At 37.9% G+C, this 27,684-nt stretch overlaps 1 protein-coding gene across 1 annotated transcript in view; it reads right to left on the reverse strand.

The window, feature by feature from the left end:
• Window positions 1-6,351: 6,351 nt before the first annotated feature.
• The window catches only part of CALCRL (calcitonin receptor-like), a 27,893-nt gene continuing 6,560 nt past the window's right edge, over window positions 6,352-27,684 (reverse strand). The window contains exons 5-12 of the mRNA XM_009072301.1: window positions 27,411-27,502; window positions 22,197-22,323; window positions 20,467-20,620; window positions 19,194-19,254; window positions 19,008-19,074; window positions 12,820-13,038; window positions 12,423-12,464; window positions 6,352-6,612 (exon numbers count right to left, since the gene is read on the reverse strand). Of these exons, the coding sequence (XP_009070549.1) occupies window positions 6,391-6,612; window positions 12,423-12,464; window positions 12,820-13,038; window positions 19,008-19,074; window positions 19,194-19,254; window positions 20,467-20,620; window positions 22,197-22,323; window positions 27,411-27,502 (984 nt within the window). The 3' untranslated portion in view covers window positions 6,352-6,390. The remainder of the gene's footprint in view (window positions 6,613-12,422; window positions 12,465-12,819; window positions 13,039-19,007; window positions 19,075-19,193; window positions 19,255-20,466; window positions 20,621-22,196; window positions 22,324-27,410; window positions 27,503-27,684) is intronic.

The raw sequence follows: 27,684 nt of genomic DNA on the forward strand, positions 1-27,684 counted from the left end.
TATACTTAAAAGCATTGCATGTACAATGAGCTGTCACAGCCTTCTGTGACTCGCCTTCTTCATGAGGAATAGACACAATGACCATGGACTTCACTGCCAAAGACAGACTAGTTGAGCAGCCATCCCTGTCCAATGCCCAGAGGACCTTTGGAAGCACATTCTCTGCTACTTGCACACACTGTCACATTTCATTTGCAAATACCAAGGCAAGGAACTAAGCAAACACATAGTTGTATTCAAGCCCGTTGATGATTTGTGCAGGCCTTACGTGCTTGAAGAGCACTTTTTCAGAAAACAGGGTTTGATTTTTCTCTATTTGTATTCTGTTAAATTTGCATCAAGAGATGTATAAGGGTTAGAACTAATCATATATTTTCCCTTTGTAACAGTTTTCATTTAGTAAGTGGTGAAGCTTGTTGAGGGGAAGAAAACTTTGAAATAGTCTTTAGAACTTCTAGCTGCAAATATCTTTACAATTTAGGGTTCACATTTTTATTTTGGGTGTAGTGATAAAACTGGGTTTAAATGCTATATGCCTTTTGTCTCAAATGAGCATGAAGTCTATGGGGCTGAAGAAAAATTGTTCATTTAGGCATATGTTTCAAAAGGTATTAAGGATACACATCTGTAGGGTGATTGATAGGTAATAATTCTAATTATAAACAGGGGTCTGTCACCTCTGAACTCCAGTCAGGCTCTCGTTACTGTTTAGAAATGAGCTCCTGAAAAAAGAGAATGTCCACAGCGTACAGAGATGAAATGACAAGTAAAAAACATTTGCTTTGTTCATTGATTAGTATTTATAGTAGTAACTTATGCAAAACCAGCCATTACTCAGGTTTTTTTCTGTGACATTTGAAAAAGGCTGATTGGGGTTATTTTTCCCCCTAAGGTTTTTCTGTTCAGATATGTATTTGATTGTGTGTGTTGGATGCATTTTGTGTCTTATTGTTATTCCAATTAAAAGTAAGAATTCTCTGCAGTTCCAGAGGGTTCCTAAGCTCTACACTGGTTGCTTGTGGCTGGTCCAGCAGGCAGTGTTGAAGTGCTACATGATCCCCATAGCAGCCACATGCCTGAGGCCTGTGGAACACATGTAGTGGCACAGCCACCTGCTGCCCCCACCCCCATCCTCCACTTGCCTCTTTTAAGTTCAAGTATGGGTTTGAACACAAATTGTTGTGCCAAACAAAATGTGAGATGATGCAGTTTTGCATTAATTTCAGCTTCTCCTTTCTCAGAAGGTTACTAATGACTCTCAGTGCATAGACAGCCCACTCTGTTGTCCAACACTAGCTCCAAAGCAGCTTCCTCATGGTCACTAGGATTTGAATTTTTATGCTGTTCCTTTAATTCTGTTAATTTATCTTCAATGTGCAGTAGATCAGTTTGCAGGCTGAATGTTAAATTCATCACTTTGGTATGTATTTGGTCCACTAGTTCAAAGTGAATTTTCTATTTTCTTGGCACATACATTTTTAGAATCAGATAACTGTCAAAAGCTAAAAATTTAGATTAGAACATTGGTTTTGATGGTGACTGCCATGACAAGGTGCAAGATATACTAGTAGAGCACTTGGAATATCTTCAAAGCCAGTAATCCCTGTAGCTTGTAGAGAATGGAATGGTATCCTGTGACAATAGGTGATACAAAATTGGTTTGTTTTGTTTCTTGTGCATTTAAATATTGTAAAGCTACTTGTGCTGTAAGAACATTTCCTCTTTTAAAATTGTAAACAGTGTGAGAATCACTGCTTACTCCTATCTACAAAGGTTAGGATGCTATGTTTCATTTTTCTTTCTGGCTCAAAATACTGTGTTAAATTGCTTTTTAGCACATATACTCCAATTGCAAATAATACTGTAGCTATCACTTGTGTTACTTTTCTATTGCTGGGCATGAAAGCAGTCTGTTCTAAGTAGCAACATTTGGATTTGGGGAATTGGATTTACTGCTTTTTCTCTATAGTTACTTGTACAACAGCATAAAATAATTGTTAAATAGTTAGTAGTTTGATCTCTACAGAGGGATACAGAGAATCAGTAAGTGATATTATTAGTAGGTGTTGGTAGAACGTACGAAGCTGTACAGTTAGCTATAGTAATAGACATAACTTAGTAGAATCTGCAACAATTTCCACTGACTGACATTTACCCCTAGGAACTAAAGATCAACAAAATTACTGGCTCCTGCTCCAAAGTCAGATACGAGATTTGGGGAGACTGTGCATTTGTTGATTGGACAATAGCATACTTTAAATATGGGTAACATGCAGGTAGTAGTATTATTATATCACAGTATATAAGATCCCTGTGTGTGTTTAAATATTGCTAGGCAGTCTGATTTTCTTTTTTTCTTGAGCTCAGGATTGCTTATCTACCTCCAGCTACACTGATGGAATGAAGATAGTCCTGCTGCCAACTCATGATGAAACAGAAAATTTGGCTTAATGTAAGTATTAATAACATTTTATTAAAATGCAGATTCAGAAGAAATAGGAAGTTTTGAGTAAATAATTTTAAGTGCAATCATCTTATCTATGCAAACTTTCTCCAGAAATGCAACGCTCTACTGTGTGTTCAAAATGTAAGTATTAAACAAACACCAGAATAATTGTCAGTAACTCTATGTAATTACTTTCTTTCTGTGTTCATATTTCATTAACCAACAATTAAGAGATCTGCGAAAGCCTAGTTTAGATCAGCTTTGTTATTTACATATTATAGCACAAGACATATGAATAAAGGGAGTAATATTTTATTGACCACAAACAATACTTCTTTCAGCAATTGAAAAGCATGATGATGCATATGAACAAGGTGAAAATAAAGCACAACCAAAAAAATAACTTCACATTTTTCCATTCTTAGTGTAAGCAATAAATACAATGCTATAGCTTCTATTAAACTTATTTACATAGTACAATAAGTGAATGTTGCCTGGTTTCCAGCCCAAGTGTTCCTTGACATGAAAAGGAGTATGTGCTGCAGCATTTCTACAGCCAAATACTCTAGTAGATCATCACCATGAAAAATTACATAGCATATATGCTAACATTAAACAAACAACTGAGGGGACCCTCCAGTGGAGCATTTTATTAATTGAAGACAGCAGCATTAAAACCAGATATTTTCTCTCACAGAATCCTAACACACTGGTATTACAGCACATATAAGACAACTATTTCTGTAGCCCCTGTAAATTGACACAATAAATCCTCACTAAATTAAAAAGAAAGTAGCAAACAATAACAGGTCACTATTTGCATGTTCAAAGGAATCTCACAGTCCCACCAAAACAGAGTTTACTTCCATCCCAGAGAATACAGATATGAACTGCAACATTCTGTAAAGCAGAAAATCAGCCATAACAATCAGCATAGGGATTTGATTTTAATTTATGGTGACAGAAAAACGTTTTAAGAAGAAGATCCTTCTCTTACATACGCAGAAAAAGGGGAGGTACAAAGATGAAATAAGGAATTAGTGTTTTCTAACGGAAATTAGAAAATAGGAGGGGGGAAACATAGCTCTCCTATGCCATGTGACCCTCCACAGCCATAAACATTTTCTTGCACATCCAGCTGGATGTGTGTTTCTTTTCCAGAGAGAAGACAGATGTGTGCCTAGAAGCATGCTATGATTATCCACCTAGAAGTAGGATAATTTCTGTAGAAAAATAATTTTCCCTCCTAAATTACCATTACAACTTTCTCTAATAGAGGATGGGGAGCAATTAGCAACTAGTAGTTTGCATTAAATGATAAAAAATTTATAGGCAAATAAATGTGAACTGCCTAGCTCAGAAGGAAGCTTAATTCAAAGTCTAACATTGTATCACACTCTTAACCACCACATATATTTTAATTACAACAACCCATCAGGTACCATGAACTAATTGTCTAATAATATACCATAAAGGACTTAAAAAAAAAAAGAAAAGGCACTTTCAAATGGACAGATATCTGCCTGGGCTTTGATTTTTAGCTGGTACCTGTTGTTTCTGCAAATGGAGCTCCAGACAGATTTATACCAATTGATGATCTGGTCCCATAAGTGTAAAGCTGCTACACCAGAGCAGGGATTTTCTGCACCACTCATATTGCCAGAACATTGCATAGATTTTAAGTAACACTACCTAGATCAGCAAGCAGAGTTGCAAGTAACCTCTAATCATGTTGTAGCAGACATCATTACTGTATTCTTACAGTGTAAGAGCCTGTGACATCTGATTGCCAGATTCCAAACGACTCTGCAGCACAAGATCCAACAGATTTTTCAAATCATTCCCATGAACAGACCAGACAGACTTTCAGAAGTAAAGAAATTTTAATTTGTGCATCCTAGCTGAGATTCTATATTGCAAAAATAATTAATTAATGAAACACTTTCTAAATTCAAACTCCAGACATAAGAACTGTAAAGAACTATGGAAAGGTTCAAGTGATGTGAACTTCCCACATCGTCCTAATATTTTCCTTCTAAGTACAAAGCATTATGAGGTCATAATCTATTAAACACTGACAGCAAATTGCCTAGTGGCTAATGAAATTCACAGAAAGCTACTGACAAAAATGTTTAAGTGGTAAAGTCAAGCTGTTCATATACAAAATGAAGTATTTAAAACTGAAATGTTCTCAGAAAGAACTGTCCTTCAATTTTTTGGCTGCCTTAGATGCACCAGATATACATTAATGAGCATAATAGTCTGTCAGCTCCAGCATCTATTTTTTCTTCTACTTCATTTTGGTTTTTTCCCCACTTGAAGTAAACTTTTCTGCAAACTAAATGTTTAAAACTTTTTCTTACTTTTGTAATTTTTAGTAGGGCTTTTCTGAACTCATTTCATGCTCTCATTCTTGAGCATTTTGTCATTGCACTTAAAACTATTTCTTTAAAGCATAAAGATTTAACAAAAACATAAATTCCTATAAAGACACATTTTCTCAAGACCTTCCTGACAACCTCTTTGTTTTCAGTGAGGCCTTTATACACCAGTAGAACCACAGAAACAGCATATAATGTACTGTTCTAAGCTAAGTAACTGAGAGATTCAGAATCAAGCAGTCCAAAAGAATGTTAAAATTCTCCATAATGTTTTGAACCTTTATAAAACAAACTTTATATTGGATTTTCCAAATAATGACAACTACCAACATTTGGTTGCTTGATTAGTCTTAATCTTATACACCGGCATTAAAGTTAGTATGCCATGTGCACTGCTTATCTCAGACAACAGCAAAAGCCACAAAATCAATCAAAACTTTGCCCCAAGAATGAAGGAATAAGTTATCAAATGTATGGCCAGGGAAATACTCAAAAATAAAATAAGAACAATGCTACAACAAATTCTGTACATGGTTCTCTCCAGGCTGAGTAAATTCCTTAAGCATAGCATCAGCTGCAATTACATGTTAGTGTCTTGAAGGGTTTGCAGTTATTCAGGTTACTCCTTTTCTTTTCTGGCATTGTGGCCTCGGTCTTGTCTGTGTTAAAGCCAGTAAGAAACTTCCACGCACTTCAGGAGAAGGGCATACTTCTCAATATGCCAAAATAGCTTAAATAAAATCGCTCAAAACTTGCTGCCAGATACTACATTGCAGTACAGAAGTAGGTACAGGCTCAGACTTGAATTGGTGTTTCCATGCCTGATGTAAAATAGTGGGAAAAAACCAAATCAAACCATCAATATCTTTGACCAATCCAGACCAACAATATTGTTAACCAAACTGTCAATATCTTTGACCAAACCAGACTATCAATATCCTTAACCAAACCAGCAATAACTTTGAGTCTGTTATCTCAGACTATATGTTGGCCTTTTTTGACAGCCAAATAAACGCTGGGCAAAAAAAAATAACCTAGATGGTTATTATTGCATCTACTTTAAACATTTTGCTTTTTTCTAATTTAGGCTGAATTAAGACAATCGAGTATGGTATTTACACTCTAAGATTCTATAGGCAAATTAAGTGGCTTCAACACAGCACAGTTTTATACAAACTTCCAAGAAAATCAAATCCTTCATTGAGTCCCTTTGTACAAAAAATTGCCAACTTTGTCTACACAGTAGAAACTGAGGAGGCAAAGTTTGTATCCTTATATAAATGCACATACATACATACATATATATATATGTACAGATGTCAATACTATATAGATACACAGAAACACAAACATATGTATATATGCATATAGATGTATATATATATATGTATATATATATATACACACACACATACGTACAAAAAACCATGTTGTGGTTTAGTTTGCATCATTCAGGAGAATAACATATCCCAAGCTAGGTAAAATCTTCTGGCCATGAAGTCACTAAATCAGACTTGGAGTCCATGAGGGTGAGGCCACTGGCACAGGCCAGGACTTTGGCAGTCAACCATAGAGCTTTTCAGTTTTTAAAACCACACTCTCCATGTCGTGGTAGCCCTTCCCATTTAAATGTTCACTGGTGCAGTCATGATTGTAGCTGTAGCCCTGAACGTCGCTGATGGACGAGACTGTGTAGGAAGCAGTGCGCATCGCATCCGAGTGGCTGAAGCTGTGCTCAAACTGGATTTTGTACTGGTTCCAGTGTCTTCTCAAAACAGCTTGCACCTATGCCAGAAAACAAAAAGAGATGCAAATAAGCCACTTGGAGAGAGCTCATTCTCTGATGCATGAGGGCCACAAAAATGTCTCACCAAATTAGGCAGTAGAGGCTCAGTAATCCTGGCAGTGGAGGTACCTCCATGTCATTTGTCACTTGAGGTGTTCAGAAAGATTTACAATTTAAGTAAGCATTATTTTTCAGCAAATTTGATGTGAAATAATGACGCACTAGTACTCTTAGTAGTGTACTAGTCACTAAAACAAAACACAGATTGCAGGAGGAACAGCAGCAATGACATTTTCTGCTTTTTCCCCTTGAACTGCAGTCCAGTGTGGACAGATCATATTTAAAGGAGAAAAAGGTCATTTCTGTTCACCCTTATGTTCAAAAGACTACATCCTCAGCAGCTGTAAACTCATTTACTCTCAACAAACCATAATTTACATTTGCTTGTTCTGGCACAAACAAGTCTTTCCTAATTTCTAACCACACCTTAAGCAAATGACTAGGACAATTTCCCAAACTCCACATTTCTTCCAGAGTTAAAAATAAAACTGATCAAATAGCTGAAGGCCCAGCTGGTTTACATGTTCCCCCTGAAAGGATGTGGTGTTTATCATAGCCTTCCTCTCCTACAATATGGTTAAACACCTGTGCATGAGTGATGAAATGCCACATTCATGAAATTCACACGGAATTAGTCTTTCAGTGAAGATGCCAAGTGAGAAATGCTAAGAATGGTAATAGCTCGTTACTGCTTTTCAAGACATTTTTTATATTTTAAAAAAACTGCCCATAGATCATGAATATTTAATTTCCTCTTCAGCCAAACTTTGTACAGCACTGGCTGTTGGGAAGTGCTGGGGAGTTCACACTTACCCAGCAGTGCCCCCCAAATCACAGGCCTCACTCACAAACATGACCTTCATTTCACTTTGTTACATACTAACCAGTGACAGTGATTCCCCCAGTTAACTGTTGATACCGTGGGTAAATAGTTTTAGGATTTTCCATAAGTCTTCAGGATTTCTTTCTGTGTTTGCTTCACATTTCCCTCACACAATGGCTTCTTTTGTCTAATTTTACTCTGGCTTTAATTACAAAACACAAAAATAAATAGAAGAAAAGGGATGTAATTTTTAGACTTCCTCCAATCTGGTATCAGAAACCTCTGTTTAAAGGACAACTTCTTATTTCTCCAAACCTTCACAAATAAAATGTCAGAGCGTAAGGAAAGAAGTATCAACTGATTACATAAGAAATTTAGGGCCAAGGAAAGACTCTCTTACATTTCATAAGACCATTCTAACCCACTCTAAACATCCAGTCAGTAGAAATCAAGTACCTTAATAGTTCTGAGTATCTGATCTTACTGCTTTTCATGTCAAAATTCTGTATTTTTTTCCAAATCTAAAAAGAAAGTTCTTGTTTCACATAGGAACTTTTTTCATTAATTAATATATGCATTGCATAGCAATACAGAACCTTAAATCTTCACACAGGTTGAATCCATTTCTGGTAATCTCTCATAAAGCAAAGAGAAGAGGCATATTCAAAATTCCATCTTTTCCCAGAAGGAAGCTTGGAATTTAGTTAGAAATCATATCAATCAGTCTGTGCTTATCACTAAGCTGTGTTCTATTTGTTCCACTTTCCATAGTCAATTGCCTCAGTAAGATCAGAGTTTTATTGTAGACACATGTGCAAAAAATTACACTTTGAGCAATTTTCACTTTAACTTGAGGTGAGAAAATGCCAATGACTGCAACTACAGGGCTTAACCAAGGTCAAAGAAGTCTCTTGGCAGAGCGGGGAAATAAACTAGACTGGGCAAATTGTAAAAAGACTTACAGAGAATCACAGATCAATCGGAGTTGGAAGGGACCCACAAGGATCGCTGAGCCCAAATCCAGGCCCTGCAATGGCCATCCCCAACAACCCACTGTGTGCCTGAGACCATTGTCCAAACAGTTCTTGAACTCTGTCAGGTTTGGGGCTGTGACCACTGCCCTGGGAGCTGTTCCAGTGCCCAAACACCCTCTGAGGAAGAACCTTTTCCTAATATCCAACCTAAACCTCCCTGACACAACTTGAAGCCTTTCCCTTGGGTCTTGCCCCAGGTTGCCAAAGAGAAATCATTCCAATCTTCTCCCACACTTTTCCTGGTTTCTTCATTAACACTTTGCTTATTTTCACTTGTTAATAATATTTGTAAGCCAGTCCTAAAGAATATTAGCCCCATAGCTCCTGAGGTCCATCAGCATCCCTGTGAGACAAGAGCCTTCAGGCTGCTGCGAGGGACAAACAGTGTGTTCAGCTGCTCCAGCCAGTGAAAACCTGCTATAAATAGTGTTTCCTGTGCAGGCAAACACAGTTTCCTCTCTGCCTGCCCCATTGCCCATCACGCTCTCTCCATGCATTTCTAACTAAGCCACATATTTCTGGCATTCTTCCTGAAGCCCCTCTGCTACTGCTGAATCAGGATTTCACCTCTGCCCTGCCACATGTCTGTTCTTGTAGGGTGTTACATCCTTTCATTTATTATTATTTGCAGTCTTCTCTAACCTTGCAATCAATCATTCAGAGAAGAAGGTGGGAAAAATCAACACGACAACTAATTTTCACCACTAGTTATACTCTGTTTAACAATATGCATGTCTACCCACAAAGTAAGAACAGACCTTTTACCCCTCTCTCCTCAGCTTTGAGCAGTGGCACAGAGCTGTAAATTCAGCTCAGGAGAGGTAGCACTTTGTGATTTTGCTACAAGAATGGATATTAAGTAATGTGTTTAATGAAAGAAAATAATGTAATAAATATTCTATTTCTCAGTCACTAACAGAGATGCTAGTTCTAGCTGGAAGATTCTTGCTTTCTCACCTTCTTAGTTAGTAATGGCTCTTCTTGATGAGTTTTCCTAAGGGGCTCTTTCTAGTCAGCCCTCTAACATACTGGCAGCTTGATGCTCAATATCAAACAGATTCAACAACTCAGCAACCAGCCAGGAGGAAAAAACCCACAACAGAGCCTCACCTACCTCATCTTCACTAAACAGACTGTATATCTCTGCAGACCTGAGTCTGTGACCTTCATGGCAACACTTCTGCAGATCAGTGAAATGGAAGGAAAAAACCCAAACCCACACCACAAACCTTATGTGGATCATGCAGGTCAGTATTAGCACCTGTTATTAATATCTCAACAGGAATCTTTCTATTGATTTATCAGAGATCTGGGACAAGGTTCTGTCACCCCAAAACCCACTCTAGGCCAACTCAAACTGGAAAACATGAAGAGGTAGGTGGGAGCATCTTCCTCTGTGGGATGCTGAGCTATAAGCAAAGTGGGAGTGTCCTCAGGGAAGCAACAGAAGATCAAGATGAAGAGTTTGCACATAGGCCCTTGTCTGTAGGAGGTTTGTGACAAACAGCTGCAGTGCATATTAGAACTGGATTTGACAGGCCATACCTGGCTGTGCTGCTCAGGAAGCTAGAGATGTTCCTTGGCTATAGTCAGCAGGACATATCAGTTATTTTTCTTACACTTCTTAGTTTATTTTCACTATTTTTACATTTTCTATGCTACCAGATCACTTTTATTCACATTTTGGCCAGCAGTGTCTGCTTGAACAGGATTTGTCTCCTGATATTTGGTATAGAAGGTTTAGATAGAAGATTGACACAGAAAGATGTAGACATAAATAAATTACTGCTTTTAGCATTTTTAATTGCTAATACTCCACTGGAAAATCTTTGCTCCATGGTCACTCAGTGTCAATTCCAACACCAGCATTCACAGACTTGCTGCAGACAAGCACTGACACCAACTCATGATGCCTCTCATTATGTACAGTCTCTAATTATTGCTATGACAGGTGATGAGAAAGCAGAATCTTTACACAGCAGCTAAGCTGCAGTTGCAGGCTTTGTTCAGGGATTGGTATCACAGCAAGGGACTATAATGGCAACAGAACACACGTGTGCCTGCAGGCTTATGTGCTACAGGCACAATCTTTTAGATCACAAAGGACACTTTTTTCCTTTGCAGACATTTTTCCTACCTATACTGTCATTCTCCCCCTGGATTTCCTTACTGATACAGTTGTTTATAAAGCAGTTAAGACTCTTCTTGAACAAGGTGTACTGAAAATTAAAAAAGTGAATAGAGGTCACTGGAGCACTGAACCCAAAAGTGGTTTAAAAAGCATAAATTTCCTCTCTCTAGAGAGAAGGTATGTTTAACTCACAAAATCAAGGCCTACAGTCTAAAAATTAAGTGCCTAAATTAATAAATGTTTACAGAATCACAGAATCATTAAGGTTAGAAAAGATGCCATCGAGTCCAAGGTATTTCAACCCACACCTTTTGTGCCTCCTTGGCAAAAAAATGAGTGAGACACACTGTGAGGGGACACACAATGACACACAAACAAACCTTCAAACCCCAAGGAAGTTTCATTGCAATTCAGTCAGCTTTGAACTTAGGAAAAGAAGGGCAATCTGCATGAATCAATTCTAGTGGTAACAAAATATTTTCCTGTAAGTAAATAATACTGTCCAATAACATTATATAAGCACACTGACACAATTTATAACATCTGAAAAAAGAAACTAAGAGTTCAGTCACATGAAAACATCTGGTTACCCCCACACATCTGCTTACAGCCATATACTGTAACTGCACTAAATGCAGAACAAATGGACAAACAGATGTGTAGGAATAAGTGTAGGATTCTAATTTTTCCTCTGCCAAAAGCATTGGAAAAGTACCAGTTAGTTTTCTTAGTGGGGTGCTTTTGTTTATTTGTTTTGGGGTCGTTAAAGTTTTTTGCAAGCAAGAGCAGTATTAACTATTTTAACTCTCTCTATATATATTCCTTTTTTCATCCTTTCTACCACTTTAAACTCTGCAACCTTAAGCCTCTGTAAGTGTACTCTCTCCAGCTTGGAGCAAGAGTTTCTACATGAAAGTCACTGTGTGCACTCCAGGGGTGCAGAGTCTTGATCAATTCAAGGTAACAGCAAAGCTTGTTAGCTTTAATGGGATCAATACCATCCATTACTGACATATGGCATAATCCTCTAACTGGGAAACATAATACAGAAGTTCGTCCTTGAACTGATGAAGGTTTCTTAAAAGTGCACTTCTTATTCAACACAAATTTCTAACCTAAGCACACCAAGCTGTGAAGGTCTGATTTTTTGAATGATGCTTTTCATCTGGGCGAAAAAAGAGTTTTTCAAACCTCAGCCTAAAATTTTCCCAAAGAGCCATCATAACACAAACAGAAAATCATAGAACAGTTTGGGATGGAAGAGACCTTATAGATTTAAAGTTCCAACTCCCTGTCATGGGGTACCACCCTACCCCAGCCCAGCAACACATATGCAGTGTGCTTTATTCCTGCTACAGGAAAACCAAACAGTGATTCTCCAGAATAACATGCTACACAGCTTCTAATACAGACAAATACACCTTTGGAATGTTGAACTGCATTTTACTTTTATGATACTTATTGAGAATTTATATCAAAGTGACAAGTGTCTTCAATTTCTTATCTAATCAAGACAAACGTATATTGCTTAGCACCAGAGTCAGTCCTAACGCACTTAATGATGCCATGAATGATGGCACAGTCCTTCCCAAGCTCTGCTCTTGGAAGCCTGACACTTTCCTTCCATTTTTAATTCTGACAAATGTAGACATAAAATTTTGCAAAAAAATTTCAAAACTACCATCTCCTTAATTGCTAAAACAAAACAAAACCCTAAGAAAAGGAAAATTATTGTAAATATATTGAAAGTTGTTCCCTTACCTCACCATTAAAGAAGCAGAAAATTGTAGCCACTAGTAGACCCTGTAAAATAAAATATAGATTCTGCTTTATTTCACATGCATCTAGGGTATTTCAGGTGTGAGATAATTAGAGGTTTCTAATAAAATTCAGATGTAGATAGCAAAGAAAATGCAGGACAATCTAAACATGGTGAATAATTTCTAATAACAGATAACTAAAAATAAGGGGTTATCCACCATGATGTTTCTTTCAAAGTAAATGACAGTTCAGTATAAGGAGGAAGCTAAGATAATTTCTAAGAATATTGCACAAAGGTCTTTAAAAATTAAAACACCACCATCATTCCTCTTTTCTCGGCTTCACACGCCAAGTGCTACATAGCTCAGGTGAGCAAGGACTGTGCAATGCTTCCTACCTGGTAGTGCATGAGGATGTGCATCACATAGTCATACACTTCCTCAGCGATCCGACCCTCTGGTCGCCATGGGAACAGGACAAATTCAATGCCAAGGAGTGGGACAAGAATCAGGGTGGCTCTCACTGCTTTCATGTACAGATTGGATTCAGCCTTGTGTGTGTCTTTCAGCTTCGTTATGAGAACACGAACGATATTTAGCAGGAAGAAAAGATTCACCTGTTGGAAAAGGAAAAGACACTGAAGGAAGACTGAAAAACATCCCACACACTGCTCTGTAAGACTAGAAACCAGACAATATAAGAAAACTCAAACTACATGACCAGCATTATGACTGATCAAGAAACAACTGTCAAAAGTCTTTGAACACACCTTTAAGCAACTGAGATGTGGCTTTAACTCGTAGTATCCACATCCATTCCTCTAACTTACTAAGCAAGTGGCATCCACATACCCAGTGGTTTGCCAGTGCTAATGATTGATTAGGATTAGGTGGTTTTAAAATGATGGTTTCTTTTCAGGTTGGTTAAGAAAGAGGATGATGCTTTACCTCCCTCTATTTAAAATACAGTTCTTCAAAAAGCTACCTTTTATTTTTCAAACATGAATTTGACAGTTTATCAAGAAAAAAGATCAGAATAAAAAAGAACAAAATAAAATGGCAGGCAAAATGCTGCTACAAGGAACTGTATACTCCTCTAGAGAAACAGTGGATTTAACATTCTCACAGTGGCCAATGGTTGGATTTTTCTATTTGTTCAGCAGAACTGCAAATGGGGCAAGCAGTGAGATGATGCTCTACAGTATTCCATGCACTACTGAACTTCATTATTACCACATCTACTAAGGCTTGTCTTGTTAAAAGTGGTGCATCTCTGTTCCTTCAGGTTGACAAACAGGAATGCATGCCAAACTGACATCAATGCAGATTAGATCTTCCAACATGAATACTCTTTGTAAGAAACCACAAAACTAATACACATATGTACACGTGTGTGTATATGCATCACACACTCCCCCCAGCCCTAGGATGTGAGTAACCAGAGCAACAGCAGCATTAGATATGATTATACCCCATTTCCATCTAACATTCAATACTGGCAGCCCCGATAGAACCTGCTGCTAGAAATTAGATCTTCCAACATGAATACTCTTTGTAAGAAACCACAAAACTAATACACATATGTACACGTGTGTGTATATGCATCACACACTCCCCCCAGCCCTAGGATGTGAGTAACCAGAGCAACAGCAGCATTAGATATGATTATACCCCATTTCCATCTAACATTCAATACTGGCAGCCCCGATAGAACCTGCTGCTAGAAGAGACCTTGAGAGCTCAGCTAGTCCATCACTTTGCCCAGGGGCCCAGAGGTAGGGCAGTGGTGCTTAGGGGACCCACTATGGAAGGGAGAGACACAGACTCTAGTCCTATCTCAGCTTCCAGATGACTGTCAGTCCTTGTCAACAACTAGAGACAAAAGAGGGGCAGGGGAAGAAGCTGACAGACAGACAATTTCCTTCTAAAAAGCCTTGGAATTCCTGGTCTAGGAGGAGGTGTCCGACTTGCTGTGGGACAAATGCCAGCAGGGAAGCCATTTCAGACCATGTGTGTCACCACAGCCCCCACAGCCCTGACAGAATTCTTTATGTCAGTTCAGGATTTCAGAGTAAACAGCTGCGTATTGTTATAGCAACATGGCCCTTGACAGATATGTGATGTTATTTATATTCTACTTACATGCTATTTAAATCATTTTAACAGGAAATCATTTTACATAGGAAACTACTGCACAAATTTCTTCTGGAAGCATCCATGTACCTTTCAGCTTTGTTCAAACAACCAAGGTCTTCTGATTCTTTCTCAAGGGATTTATTTAGATTTTATGTAGCCCGCGATCCCCATCCAACTTCCTATAGTACACATAGACAACACATCCTTCCTCCATTTCTAAATTTAATCCTTCTTAAATCTGCTTATTCTACATCAACATGTCTCAAACACTGAGTTTTCAGCCCTCTCATGTTTTGGTACTATGGCCAATTCCTATAACACTGTCTTTGAATGCTAACTGAAGATATAAGTTGCAGCAGCCAGGCATAAAATATCACCCAACAAGCAGCTACTTCTTTTACAACATGCACAGAATTTTTATATTTAACCACCCAAACCAAAAAGCATAAAATTAAGCATGTGAAGAGTCTGCAAACAGCTAACAGGGCAAACAACACTGGATGAAGCAAAGCAGAGGACAGAGTTGAGAAGAGCAGTATGAGTATCAGTAGAAGTGTGTAGCACCAATTTTTGATGAATATCTCTTCTGTCACAAAAGAGAGTGCGATCAGGATGAACTGAATTCTTAATTAAAGTGATGAAAACAGGTCCTGATTTTAGCAAGGTAGTGAGCAGATTTTTACATTATGCAAAAGTAGGCCAGTGGAACTACTCTCATACATATTACCATCAAAATGACTGTGATAGTTTGGAAAACCCCAAAGGAGTTCTGTTGTGCAGCTGCAGTATGAACACTGAGTAAAATAATGACAGCTCCACAGTGACCTGAAAATTGAACTGGGCCAGTGAACAGAAATGGAAACAAAGGCAGAGAAGGCAAACCTAGATAAAAAGAAATGTTGCTGCCTGTACTGCAAACTTAGTAGCATTTAGGTTCTGCCTTAGGGGTGTCTGTGAACTTAGCTGAGCTTACAAGTTAGTAGGTGCTGCAGTTCTTGAATTAAACTTTCCTTAAGTCCCTGATATTCCTGCTTCTCTCTATGCTGAGTTTGTGCTAAGCAGTAATTCTTATTAGCCTGTAGGTTTAAATTCCTCCTTGGGATGATAAAAACAGAGCATTCCCAGCTCAAGAAATTCAGATATTCTTAGATACTAGCTTGGCTTTTAGTCCAATTATGAAGCTTCAGATCTTAGTATGTTTGATGCTGGCTTGCTTGGGCAGAACAGCAGTATGTGCTCATGAAGTCATGTCCTGAAGCTGGCCCGGGGACACTCCCAAGGTATATGGGTGCTGGGCATCCAGCTTCTAAACTCCAAAGTCTTGCACTGAGTCCATCTTAAAGTCATTAAATACAAGGAAATTAAAGACAAAACTAGGAGCTCCTTTCTAGTACACATTCACTTAGACCTTGTATCTATAAAAGGCTGTCAGACCAATACAAAACATTATTATCGGGAGAAACAAACATCCCTGTAGCATTATTTATATAAATAATGGCATAACTAGATAAAAATATCTTTCCGTGGCACCAATGCAAACTAAATCACTAGTGCACTGACACATACCTGAAATCACTACTGGTTTCACTAAAGTACAAATCCATTCCTGTTTCATGCCCCCTCCCCCCAATTTTGATCAATATTTGTCTAGCATGGAAACTAACATCACCCTCTATTGTTTTATTCCCATACTGTTTTTTTACTTGTGATTGCTTAGGCAAACAGTTGTAATTTAACGGTCAGCTGAAGACAATTCCAGTCAAAATGCAACCTATGTCTGCTCCCATGTCCTGTTTCTTTGGCAGGGATTTGCCCACAGTTATGTAATAAAAGGGACCATAAAAGCAGCGTTGTTAATTTTATGTAATTGTAGGATTTTCAGTGATGTGCAAGAGTTAAATTCCCACTGGCTTCTGCCAATTCTTCCTGGCACCCACTTGACAGTCCCCTTCATATTCTTTGAGATTTTGCTCCTGCAAATAGAAACAGTGTCTTCTCCCTTGTTATCTAATTTGCAGTTTAACATTGTTGCTTAAATGTCTACTAAAGCAGGTCATGCTTAGTAAAGTGTGGAAATTGTATCTGGCAAGCAAGCTGCTTAAGCAAATGAGGGTTCTGTTCACAAAGCCCAAACACATGCATTTAATCTAACAACTTTATCCCTAGCTTGTCTTTTCTGAATCAACATATTACATTTTTTTGTTACCAGAAAGGAAAGAAACCCCTTTAAAGTACTTTCACATCACACACAAGATGTCAGTTGTGTTTAATCTTTGTTATTCCTACACGATTGTCAGATAAATTTACTGGTTGTACTGAGGGCAGAGAAACACCTTCAGTCAGCTCATGAAAAATATAGGAGTATCAAAGGTGTACACAGTTGTAAATTGCAAAGAGAATGGACAAAATGTTACCCAAACCAACTCCACAGAGACGATTATTATGCATTCAGTAAAATCAAAGAACATTCCTAGTGCTGTCTTGAATGGAAAGAAGACTTGATCATTTGGGACAGTTCCAGTGCATTTGAAGCCCATAGGATTCTGCCCACTTGCAGTGTGACTTAGTGGAAGCCACTGCTTGGAAGGAGAAAATGATCTTACACCCTAAAATGAGGTCACTTCATGGAAGACAGCAGTCTTATAGGTTTTACACATATTTTTACATTGTTATGTAAAACAAGTTCTGATGAATACGAATTATAGTTTAGTTTTAAAGAGCTTTACTTAAGTGATGTCTTTGTGAAAAGATACCTGAACGATGGAAGTAACAACCCACAAAAACACCTCTACACCTTTCTGTGAAAATAGGGTTCTGTGTAAGTAGAGACAACAAAAATGGAAAGGGCTTAAAACTGGATTTAAGTTTAGAGAGTAGAACACAGCAGATTAGTTAAAGGTACATAAAGGTACATAAAAATGTATGGCAGTACTGACTGGCAGAACAGGAGATTATCAGTAATAATTCACACCCCAAGGGCCACAGATCTCAATTTCAGGGCACTGCTTCTGGCTTCCCACACAGAGGGCCTCAGGTGTGTCATGGTATCATCACAGTCTTCAAAATTTAGGTTCACTAGCTAATTTCAGTGTGAGTGAGAAAGGGAATCACAAGAACTACATGATTTATGCAATGGTCTTTCTGAGAGAATTCTATGCACGGAATGCCCTCCACAAATATTCATTAACAATTTAACAGAAGTCAAAGCCCATGTAAATCAGAAACTCAAATTCTTTCCAGAAAGTTACTTAAGGTTTTCATTCTTAATGAATTTCCTTCTGTGAACTGAAAAGCCATGAGCAAAGTCAGCAGTCATGTACATAGTAGTTTTGCCAGATCAGCTTGAAGTTTCTGTTACAATAAAATAAAAGACTGTCATACATAGTCAGTGGCTAATTCCAGTTACATGCAGAATGCCTGTATACTGCCCCATTCTCTGCATTATGCATTCATAGGCATTAATTATGGCTGTGCAAATAGGCATCTATTTCTATTTTGCAACAATCTGAATTTTACAGGTTAAATCCAGTCCTGGTATAACTGATGTACAACACTGATTTTTATGCAGTACTGTCTTCAGTTACTTACCGAGAATTTAATGTCTTCAGTAGCAGACACCCAACAGAGCTGGCATTAATTCGGAGTGTAAGAACACTGCACTCTAAGAGTTCACAAGGGCTATGGAAACAGAGGAGCTGCAATGCCCCAGTGGCCAAAGTACACACTGCTAGATTAGTATCAGAGGCAGTCATAAGCACTTGCAGAACTATTTGCACTGGTTCTTTCCCACAGGCTTGCTCTAGTTTCTCTCCATCCACAGTCAGCCCTGGCATTAAAAAAAAAAGCTCCAATCCCTGTTTGGCTACAGCACAGAGGCACAAGGAAGCTCATAGTAGGGTCAACCTGGCAATTAGTCTGAGCATGAGAAAGCATTCTCAGCTAAATGAAGCATTTGAACTTGCCCTCCAGTACATCAGGTGTTATTTAGTCCTTTCTTGTCACTAGCATTTAAGTGGAATGTTAATCAACATGAGTTTTTCAAAGGACCAGAGGTCTGTTTGGCTACAGCACAGAGGCACAAGGAAGCTCATAGTAGGGTCAACCTGGCAATTAGTCTGAGCATGAGAAAGCATTCTCAGCTAAATGAAGCATTTGAACTTGCCCTCCAGTACATCAGGTGTTATTTAGTCCTTTCTTGTCACTAGCATTTAAGTGGAATGTTAATCAACATGAGTTTTTCAAAGGACCAGAGGTACTGCTTAATAAGGTCAAGATTTCTTATGTCTTCTTGTATCTTGTGTGTCTAAGGCACCTACTGGGTTAAGTGGGAGACCCACAAACGACAGTGACCTCTAAATGTTAGCTTTAGTCTCTTACCAAGTTTATAAGCCCATCAGGAGCAGCCAGAAAACAAACACGTGAAACAAAATATGACCTGAAAAATGCTTACCAACAGAGCAGCACAAATAGGGCCATGGATGATATACAGCAGATGAGTATCAGAGCTGATCCAACAACTACAGAAGAGAAATAGGAAAAGAAAAAAACCTGGCATTTATTATTTTTGTATTTTTTTTTTTATTTTCCCTTAAATAAAATAGTAAAGTTTTGCAAAGCAAGTTGAAATGCTACTTACTTGTCATTATAATATAAACTTCTAGCAACAGCATGTATGCAGGCAGGGATCAGTGGAAAACCTGTGAAGGAAAAACAATACTTTCTTCATAAGCAAACTTGCCTAATAACTAAGTAAACTTGTGTATCTTGCAAGAATCTCATCCAAGCTATATACCTGAAGAGCAAATAAACTAACAGGAACAATTCAATTTTTCTTTTCTCAGATTTCTTTCTGAGGGGGTATGAAATCTCATTCCCATTGACTTGCCAGGGAAACCATAGCAACACACAGAAAGAAAAGGTAAATCAAATTCTAACTTTTCAGAATGCAACAACTGATTTTCATTAACACACATGCTTTTCAGACTACGATTTGCAGTAACACCAAATAGGTAGGTAATATTCAAATGGTAACTCTACATATGACCATAGCTTTAACATGATTAACAATGTTGATAATGTCCTCACTGGTGTGAGGACAAGGTATGAATACCTTACTGGGTACTCAGAAAACAAATTTGAAATTAGACTCGGGAAGTCAGACTAAATTCCAAACTTAAAAGAATAAGCAGATTAGATATCTGGGGCCTTTGACACCCTGGTGGTACCTAACCTTCAGAAGCTGCTGAGCACCTATGATCTTTTAGCCACATCTCAGCTGTGCCTGCAGTGGGACAGTGAGTGACCCACGGAGCTGAGTGTGCCAACACCCTGCAGCTGAGGGGAGAGCCCTCACTTGCACTTTGTGAAAAAGCTGTTGTGCGTTATCTGAAATGACCAGGTTTAGCTTGTTAGTTTTGATACCGATACTGCTTCAGATCTTCAGCTACAGCTATTCTGTGTTTGCTTAGTGAACAATACAGGTCAAATGGAACTGCTGGAAAAATAAATCCTTGGCCATCTCTAACTCAGTTCTGACCCTCCACCCTAGACATGGCGAGACTTCTCTGAAAACAAACATTCATTCCTGAATAAACATCTTTGAGATGAGGAACAATGAATAATTACTTCTTAATGTCTTTTTTATAATAGGAGACTATTTTCTCTATACAAAGGAGGAGTCACTTCCTGACTCCAGAAATGCATAATCCCTCTCTCAGCAAAGACAGAGGTACGTACAACTTCCTACCTTAATATTTCTGAGCTTGTTAAAACACTAGAGACAAAGAAGAGGGGTGTGTCATTGTTCAAAGCTACCAGCTCAGAGAGGCAATGGTATAGCTGTTCCAATTCTCATAAAAAGGAGGAAGAGACTGCACTGCCCTGAAAATACAGAATGTGAAATTACATACCCCAGCCAAGAAGGTAATACCACATCAAGTGCTGTTTCTCAGCAAAAACAGCCACCACAATGAGAGTATGCAGGTAAATGCCTTCACACAGCATCCAAAAGTAGTTGCAACCCATCAGGTACAGGTAGATGAACTGTGACACTTTGCAACTAACCTGCGGGGGGGGGAGAAAGCAGCAGAGTATAAGATAAATTTTTTAATATGCAAAATCTCAGAGTTTTATTTGCAAAGTGGAAAAAATACCACTTGAGTCAAATGTGAATGTTTATTCTGGTTTTCACTACAATTACATGTTTATTTACTTTTTAAAAAGAGAATTTCCATGGAATTGCAATTCCATACTTTATGGTCGCAGAAAACTTTATAACTGAGCCTGTTTTTTATTATTCAAACATGAGGAGCTTGAGATTCTCAAGCATGATGGCAGAAAGCTGTAAGATATTTTCCCTTCTTGCACACCTTGCCATGCTTGACCATTCTGAATCCTTAAATTCTTGTGTAACTACACAAGAAAATGTACTGTGATGTAGGCAATCCCTCTCAGCTTTACCAATCATGACATAGAGATCACTGTAAATTTTTAAAATGGTTACAATACTCCCAATTTTAACCTACTCATAACTGCACTTAAGGCCTGTTGAGAACTTGCATAGGAGGTTTGGAAGGAACTTGGAATTTACTTGTGTTAGCTTCATTAAAATATATTCTACAATTTAAATGCTATAATATGATTTTCTGTGAAGTCTAAAACATGAGGCTGTGGAAAAGGAGTAATGGTTAACTTGTAGATATGGACACAATAGATTCTGGTTTTTCCTCCTTCTGAAATTGCTGCCTGCTTGATTGATCTATTTCTGGCACTTGGCTTAAAACAAAAATCAGTATAATTTTACCACCTTCTGCTACCTAACTCACTTGGTGGTGGTTATTAGCAGCTATCTCAAGTATGTTTTCCAGCACTTTGATGAGCTTCCACAGGAAAAAGAGAATTTATCTATTTACTTGATCCAGCTTCTGGAGTTTTGCCCTAACTTTCACAGAATTTAAATTTATCTTCCAGGTCTAAATGAAAATAAAGTCAGAGCTAGGGATTTGTTTGTTTATGTGCTTCATCTTCAGACTCTTCTGTTGCTATAGCTCCTAGCCTTTTGGGAGAGGCTACTAACTCACACTTATCCCAATATTATCAGAAAACGAATGAAAGAAAAATCAGACCCAAATAGATGGACTTTTTATTTTGATTTTTACTTCGGGAATATAAGGGCCAACTTTATCTCCCTTCACAAACAAACAAACAAAAAAGCTATTGTTCTCATTTCAACTGAATATGGCAAAGTTAAAGCTATAGGAAAGCAGCTGACAGATACAAAATACCTTGCAAAGCTTTTTTTCCTGCCCTTGGTGAATTCAGCTATCAGCCTCTGCCATCAGCTACAATAGGCTACTTTCTTGCAGTTGTTTCAGTGCAAAAGTAATTCTGTGAAATCGGGGAGAGGAATTGAGTACGCTCAGTCTTCTAAAGTGTTTTTACTATTTCACAACCTCAAATGTGAAATGCCCAAATCACTGTTACACATCTGTTGTGCTACGTCACATGGACACATCATTACTGGACACTTTAACCTTGCTATATACAACATTTCATCAACTATTCAGGTTTCGTCTCTTCCATGCTGCTGAACTTATTCACATACAAATACAACAAGGCCATCAAATATACTTTCACTTACTGGATTAGCTGCAACTAATTCCTGATTGTTGGCAACTGCTGTCAGTGAAATTATTGTTACTACAGAGTTGCAAACAAAAGAGAAAAACAGATTTTTATGCAGGGTGATCCTTTGGCAACTCAAGCTCCTAGAAAAGAGAAACAAGAACAAATGAGGACAACTATGTGTACTTGGGGACAACTGACATTTTGAAATACTAGTGCTCTTTATTTTCTTAATAAGTCTTACATCAACCCTTTCCTCAGGTCCAAACAAAATTTAACAGAATGATGTGAAAGGTAACACCTTGCTCCAAACGCCAACAGGGGAAAAGCAAGTACATTTAGTTCCAGTATATTTGCAGTGAAAGACCTTTGTAGTGGCCAGCGAAAACAGATTTAAATACTGATAATATAACATTTTCCAGAAGATTTATACCTTTTATTCTTTTTGTTAGTACTTGAAGAATCTCCCAAATAACTATTGCACCTGAGCTTGAAGAATTTGTCTTACCCTATGTTTCCGTTTACCCAAACCTGTCTAGATTTTTTGATAATAATTCCCTTTTACTCATATTGTCATTTCCTCTTCCTTAATCCCATAGCTAAAGAAATAACCAAATAAGCTAAATAATTCAAATCTTACCCTGACTTTTGTGGATAGCTAAGTTATAAACAGCATATAGGATATGATTATAAAAAGCACTATATAACTGCATTTAATGGTGTTAATTTTTCAAGGTTTGCTTTTAACCTTGTGATAAAATTGAAAAGAAAAATATCTTCGGAAGGGCTTTTTTTGTTTCTTTATTAAGCAGAGGTTCAATAACATTAAACAGTACTAGATATTGAATACAGTTGCAACAAATTCCTGTTTATCTGCCATTCTAGGGTAAGCAGGTCTAACTTAGTGCTATTCCAAGAGGCACGACTGCTTTCTCATTCAAGTGTTTCCAATGAAATTCACCTTTACAGACAAACCCAAAAGAGGATAGAAAGCCTAGACTTTTAATTCTCAAAATTCCCAAAAGAGCATCAATCATTTTGTTCTGAAAGCAGGTGATCAGTTTACACAGCTGGGTAAAAATGATCCTTTTAGGTTTGAGAGAGGGGCTGCAGCATGAGCAGAGTGACAGCTCAGCAGTAGCAGCAGTCAGAAACACAGCACAGTGTGCAGTGTGAGAGTGCTCAGAGAAACCTCTCCCCACAGAGAAGGGATAAAGACTGTGGTACTTATGGGCAAGCTCAGGAAATGCTCTTTGGTTCCTGCAGAGAAATCATCTCCTGAAGCCTCTGCTGTAAAGGTCTGTGCTCTATAGCCACACCTATCTGCCTCCATCATAGCCAGTGATGAGTGCAGCTGATTGACAAATTAAATGACTAACTGGAGGAGAAAATTCTACCACTTATACATGCCACTGTTAGATAAATCAGAAAGGACTGCAGGGGACAAATCTAAACTGTCACACAAGGGGAAAAAAGAAATCAAGTTTTCCAGCCTTTTTAAATACTATGCCTGGATGAACAGACAAAGGAGGGATATTGGTAATTCATTTTTAATTTGGGAGGGCAGGAGGGAGAAGAACTTTATATTTTAACAGAACAATGCAGATAGTGAAAAAAGGGACAATCAGAAGAGACTGGCTAGAGAGGAGACAGTATCTTGGCTGCTTCCTTTGCAGCTACCATGAGAGCAGTGTGCAAAGCATCACACAGACCCACGGACTAAGCTGGCAGGATCAGACACACATGGTGCAATTCCATGAGCTAGGCATTTTCTGCTAGTCAGGCATGGGAACCTTGATACATGCTAAGCCCATGTCACTAAATATGGGGGGAGGAAACCCCTCTGGAAAGCAGTGCTGCCATGCAGCACAAGGAGTGCCATGAAACTCCAGCTGCTACGTACAATTTAGCTGAAGAAAACAGAAAAGATAAAGTGTCCAAAATATAGAACACAGATTTGTACATGAATTAAGGGATAAACTATATTCCATTACCCTTTAAAAATGTTAATTTTAGTCTTTTGTTTTAATACTCAAAATGCATCAGCTTTGATTATTATGATATGCAGGTTTTTATGTTCTTTGACAATGTATTTTTTTTCCCCTTTATATACTAAAAGAGAGACAATCCTAGATTTCAGTTAAGGGCTTTATGTAAACAAGTCCCGAAGAACTCTGGAATTCTGTCTGCTTATTGTTAAGATTGAATGCACAGGCAAGGAAAAGCACATACAGCTAATGGGGCCATCTCCTGGGGTCAGCCAGCAGCTGTTCCTGTTGAATATTCAAACATACCCATCCACACCCACCTCCACCCAGGCATAAAAGCATTGAAAGGGTCACCAGACAAGAAACAAGAAAGCAAGACTGATGACATTTAGAAACCAAGACTGCTCTTGGTAATAAAAGGATTTTTTCCTAAGCCTCCCCACCCTCCCTCTTCTGTTATTCTTCCTATCTTCATTTTTCTGACTATTTTTCATGATGACATAATATCCTTTAATCACTTAATTCTTGTATTTATGACCTAAGAACACTTGAATGACCAACCCCTGCATTAAACCACATGTAGTAAAATAAAACCAGACCTCCTGCTAAATTACCTATTACCCTTCCTATTTTGACTCCTGTATGTCTTGGGCATTAGGGAAAAATTCATTTCTACAATATTTCTCCAAAAGAAAAGAGGTGGCACTTTAAAAAGTCCCTAGATGGGTTTGAGATCTAAGTTTTCAAGGTATTCAAATACTGCAAAATTCAACCAGTGAATATGCACCTATGGGTTGTTAATTGGTTGGGTATTGTTTGGGCTATGGGGTTCTCCTAAATCACTTCCTTTTTAAGTCTTCTGTTGCCTTGTTTTTCTTTATAAAAAACACACAATTATTTTAACAGAAGATTTACAACACACACGTGTATGATCTAGAGTATGTAACAGAATGAGAAAGCAAGAACTGCAAGAAGATTCTTTTTTGTCTCATAGGAGCATTTTCAGAGAGGAAGATCAGAGTTCCAATTTTGTGGCTCATTTCATGCTATTAAACCAAGAACTCCAATCCACCTGGGGAACACAAGTCACAAACAGGGCAATAATTTCAAATAAGACAATTTTCTGAAGGAAAAAAATATATTTCAAATGCAAACTAAAATACTGAAAAATTTATTCCCCCAGAAAGACCATTCCAAACCCAAATAGTTAAAACCCAAAGATATTCTAATGATCAGCAAACGTTGTCTGGAAACTGTCAATTGACTAACAGAATAGATTCTTTGGAAACATGATAAATTCAAAGGTCCCCCCACAATAGCAAAATAAAGAGTCCACCTGTTAATGCTATGAATAATTCTCCAAGCTTCAGCCGATACATAATACATCCTGGAATTAATCTAGGGCCTTAAATACCCTTCTAGTCCTAAAAATACTTTAGAGGAACTGTAAATCCCAAGAGAGCAGCTTGCAGAGGACTTTCTTTAGCTTCCCTGAAATTCTGTAATTTCCTTTTATATCCCAACACAACCACAGTCTAGAAAACCTGTTTTGTGGGTCTATATTAATTCCATGTGGTTCCCTGAGGAAAGAGGGAGGGGAAAAAAATTCCCTGGAGGGTTAGACAAACATGACATAGTATGTCACATTGTGGTAGCAAAGCACAGCACCTGCTTTTGCAGCAAGTGCCACAAGCCAAGATGAAATTGCCTTGGCTTTCATAGTATAGTCCAGAAAAATCAGGCTTGACTGTCTCTGAACTTATAAAATCATATCTTATTCCAAATCTTTTTGTTTTCCCCAAAGAAATCTATGTCAAAGCATTTTTCCTGTCATGTTAGATATTTAGTCTGTTAAACTTTTTGACAGTTAGTGAAATAGTATATATTTTTTAATGCAAAAATCAAACTTTTTATAAGGTCTCAGAGCCACTTCACATGTTGATTTTGTGGAAAGAAAGTGAACTTCAAAATTGTAAGGTCATCTGCAAATACATTGATTAAAATACAAGTGCTTGTGTTTTCCTCATGAAAAGAGACCAGAAAAAGCTGAAAATTCATCTTGAATACTGGATTGCATAAAGAGAGGCTACCAAGTTGATACACTGGTTTGTTGGGGATTTGTGGAAATGTTGTGGAAACTTGGGGGAATAATGCATACCTAAACTGGAAACACTATTTTCAGCCAGATGTGACTAAAGAGGATAATTTTTAAAGTCAGATATCACCTGCCCCTACCTAATTCAAGTTCACAGCACGAGAAAAGCCAAGTCAGTTGCTAGTGTATGTGTTATTTGTATTTAAATGTTAGGAAGAAAAAAAAGATGTAGTAAACCAGCAGGGTAGAGCAGATGTATATTATCCAATGAGAAATGATGCAGAAATGATTAAACTAGGACCAGTTAACAAGGGAAGCCCACACTGTGGAGGTCAGCAGTTGGCAGAGTGAATAACTTGTCTCTCAGCTCTGCTCATGTGGCAACACTCCTGGTTTCACCTAAAAAAAGGAAAGGAGCCTTTCACAGGAAAGAAAAGTAAGTTCAAAAAAATGAAGCAATAAGACTAATTTTAAAAGACCTGTGCATCACATTATGAGCTGTTGTGACAGTGGTGATGCACTGCTCAAACTTCCTTTCAAGAAGGTAACACAATAACTATTAGTCAGTGGGTGACTTGCCTGTCATACACAGAATACAGGGAAATAAAAAACAGGATTATTTTTATTATTCCCGTTTCTACTGTAGGTCTCAGCCTCACTTTCTTTACAGGTTGTCATATTTTGTGGGTACCTACTTTGGAATATTATAGTACTTATCACATGTCATCAGTATTTTTGTTTCCACTGCCTCTTTAGTTTGGTTGATGCTTGGCATAACATTAAATCATGGAATATCCTCTGTTGGAAGGGACCCACAAGGATCATTGAGTCCAATTCCTAATATCCACATGGTCATTTTATCACAAAAAAACCCCATATGTCACAAACCCAAAAGAAACAAACACTTTCCCATTTCCTATTTTCAGTATATTCTATGGTTTTTGGTTTGCAGATTTTTGATTTTAGGTTTCTGAGAAAACGAACCTAAAAATTTATTACAATATAATGTTCAATGCCAAACCAACAGACCGAGTTTCTTCACCTTCTTGCTCCATCTAATTTCATTGGGATGGCTGGTGGTTGAAAGTATTGAAACCAGGATTGTGGCAACCACTGGTATTTGATAAAGGATTTAAAATATACTTACTTAAAATAAAAGAATATACCCAGAGAAATCAGCAGTGATACAATTGAAAGACCATGTCCAATGATGGCCAAGTAATACAAATTCAGAGCAGTCTGCAATACAAGAAAAAAGCCAAGCACCTGTGAGTCACACACAACTCTTGTTGATAAAGCACATACTTATATATCACTCCTGCAGATAAAGTGACTATAATAGCATTGTTATAGTCAGATAATTTCAGATAATGAGACAAGTCCAGAATGCTGCAAAACAACAGCTTTTTAAAGTCTTTCCC

This window comes from Acanthisitta chloris, unplaced genomic scaffold (genome assembly GCF_000695815.1).
Source record: "Acanthisitta chloris isolate BGI_N310 unplaced genomic scaffold, ASM69581v1 scaffold21453, whole genome shotgun sequence".
In the NCBI taxonomy this organism is placed as follows: Eukaryota; Metazoa; Chordata; class Aves; order Passeriformes; family Acanthisittidae; genus Acanthisitta; species Acanthisitta chloris.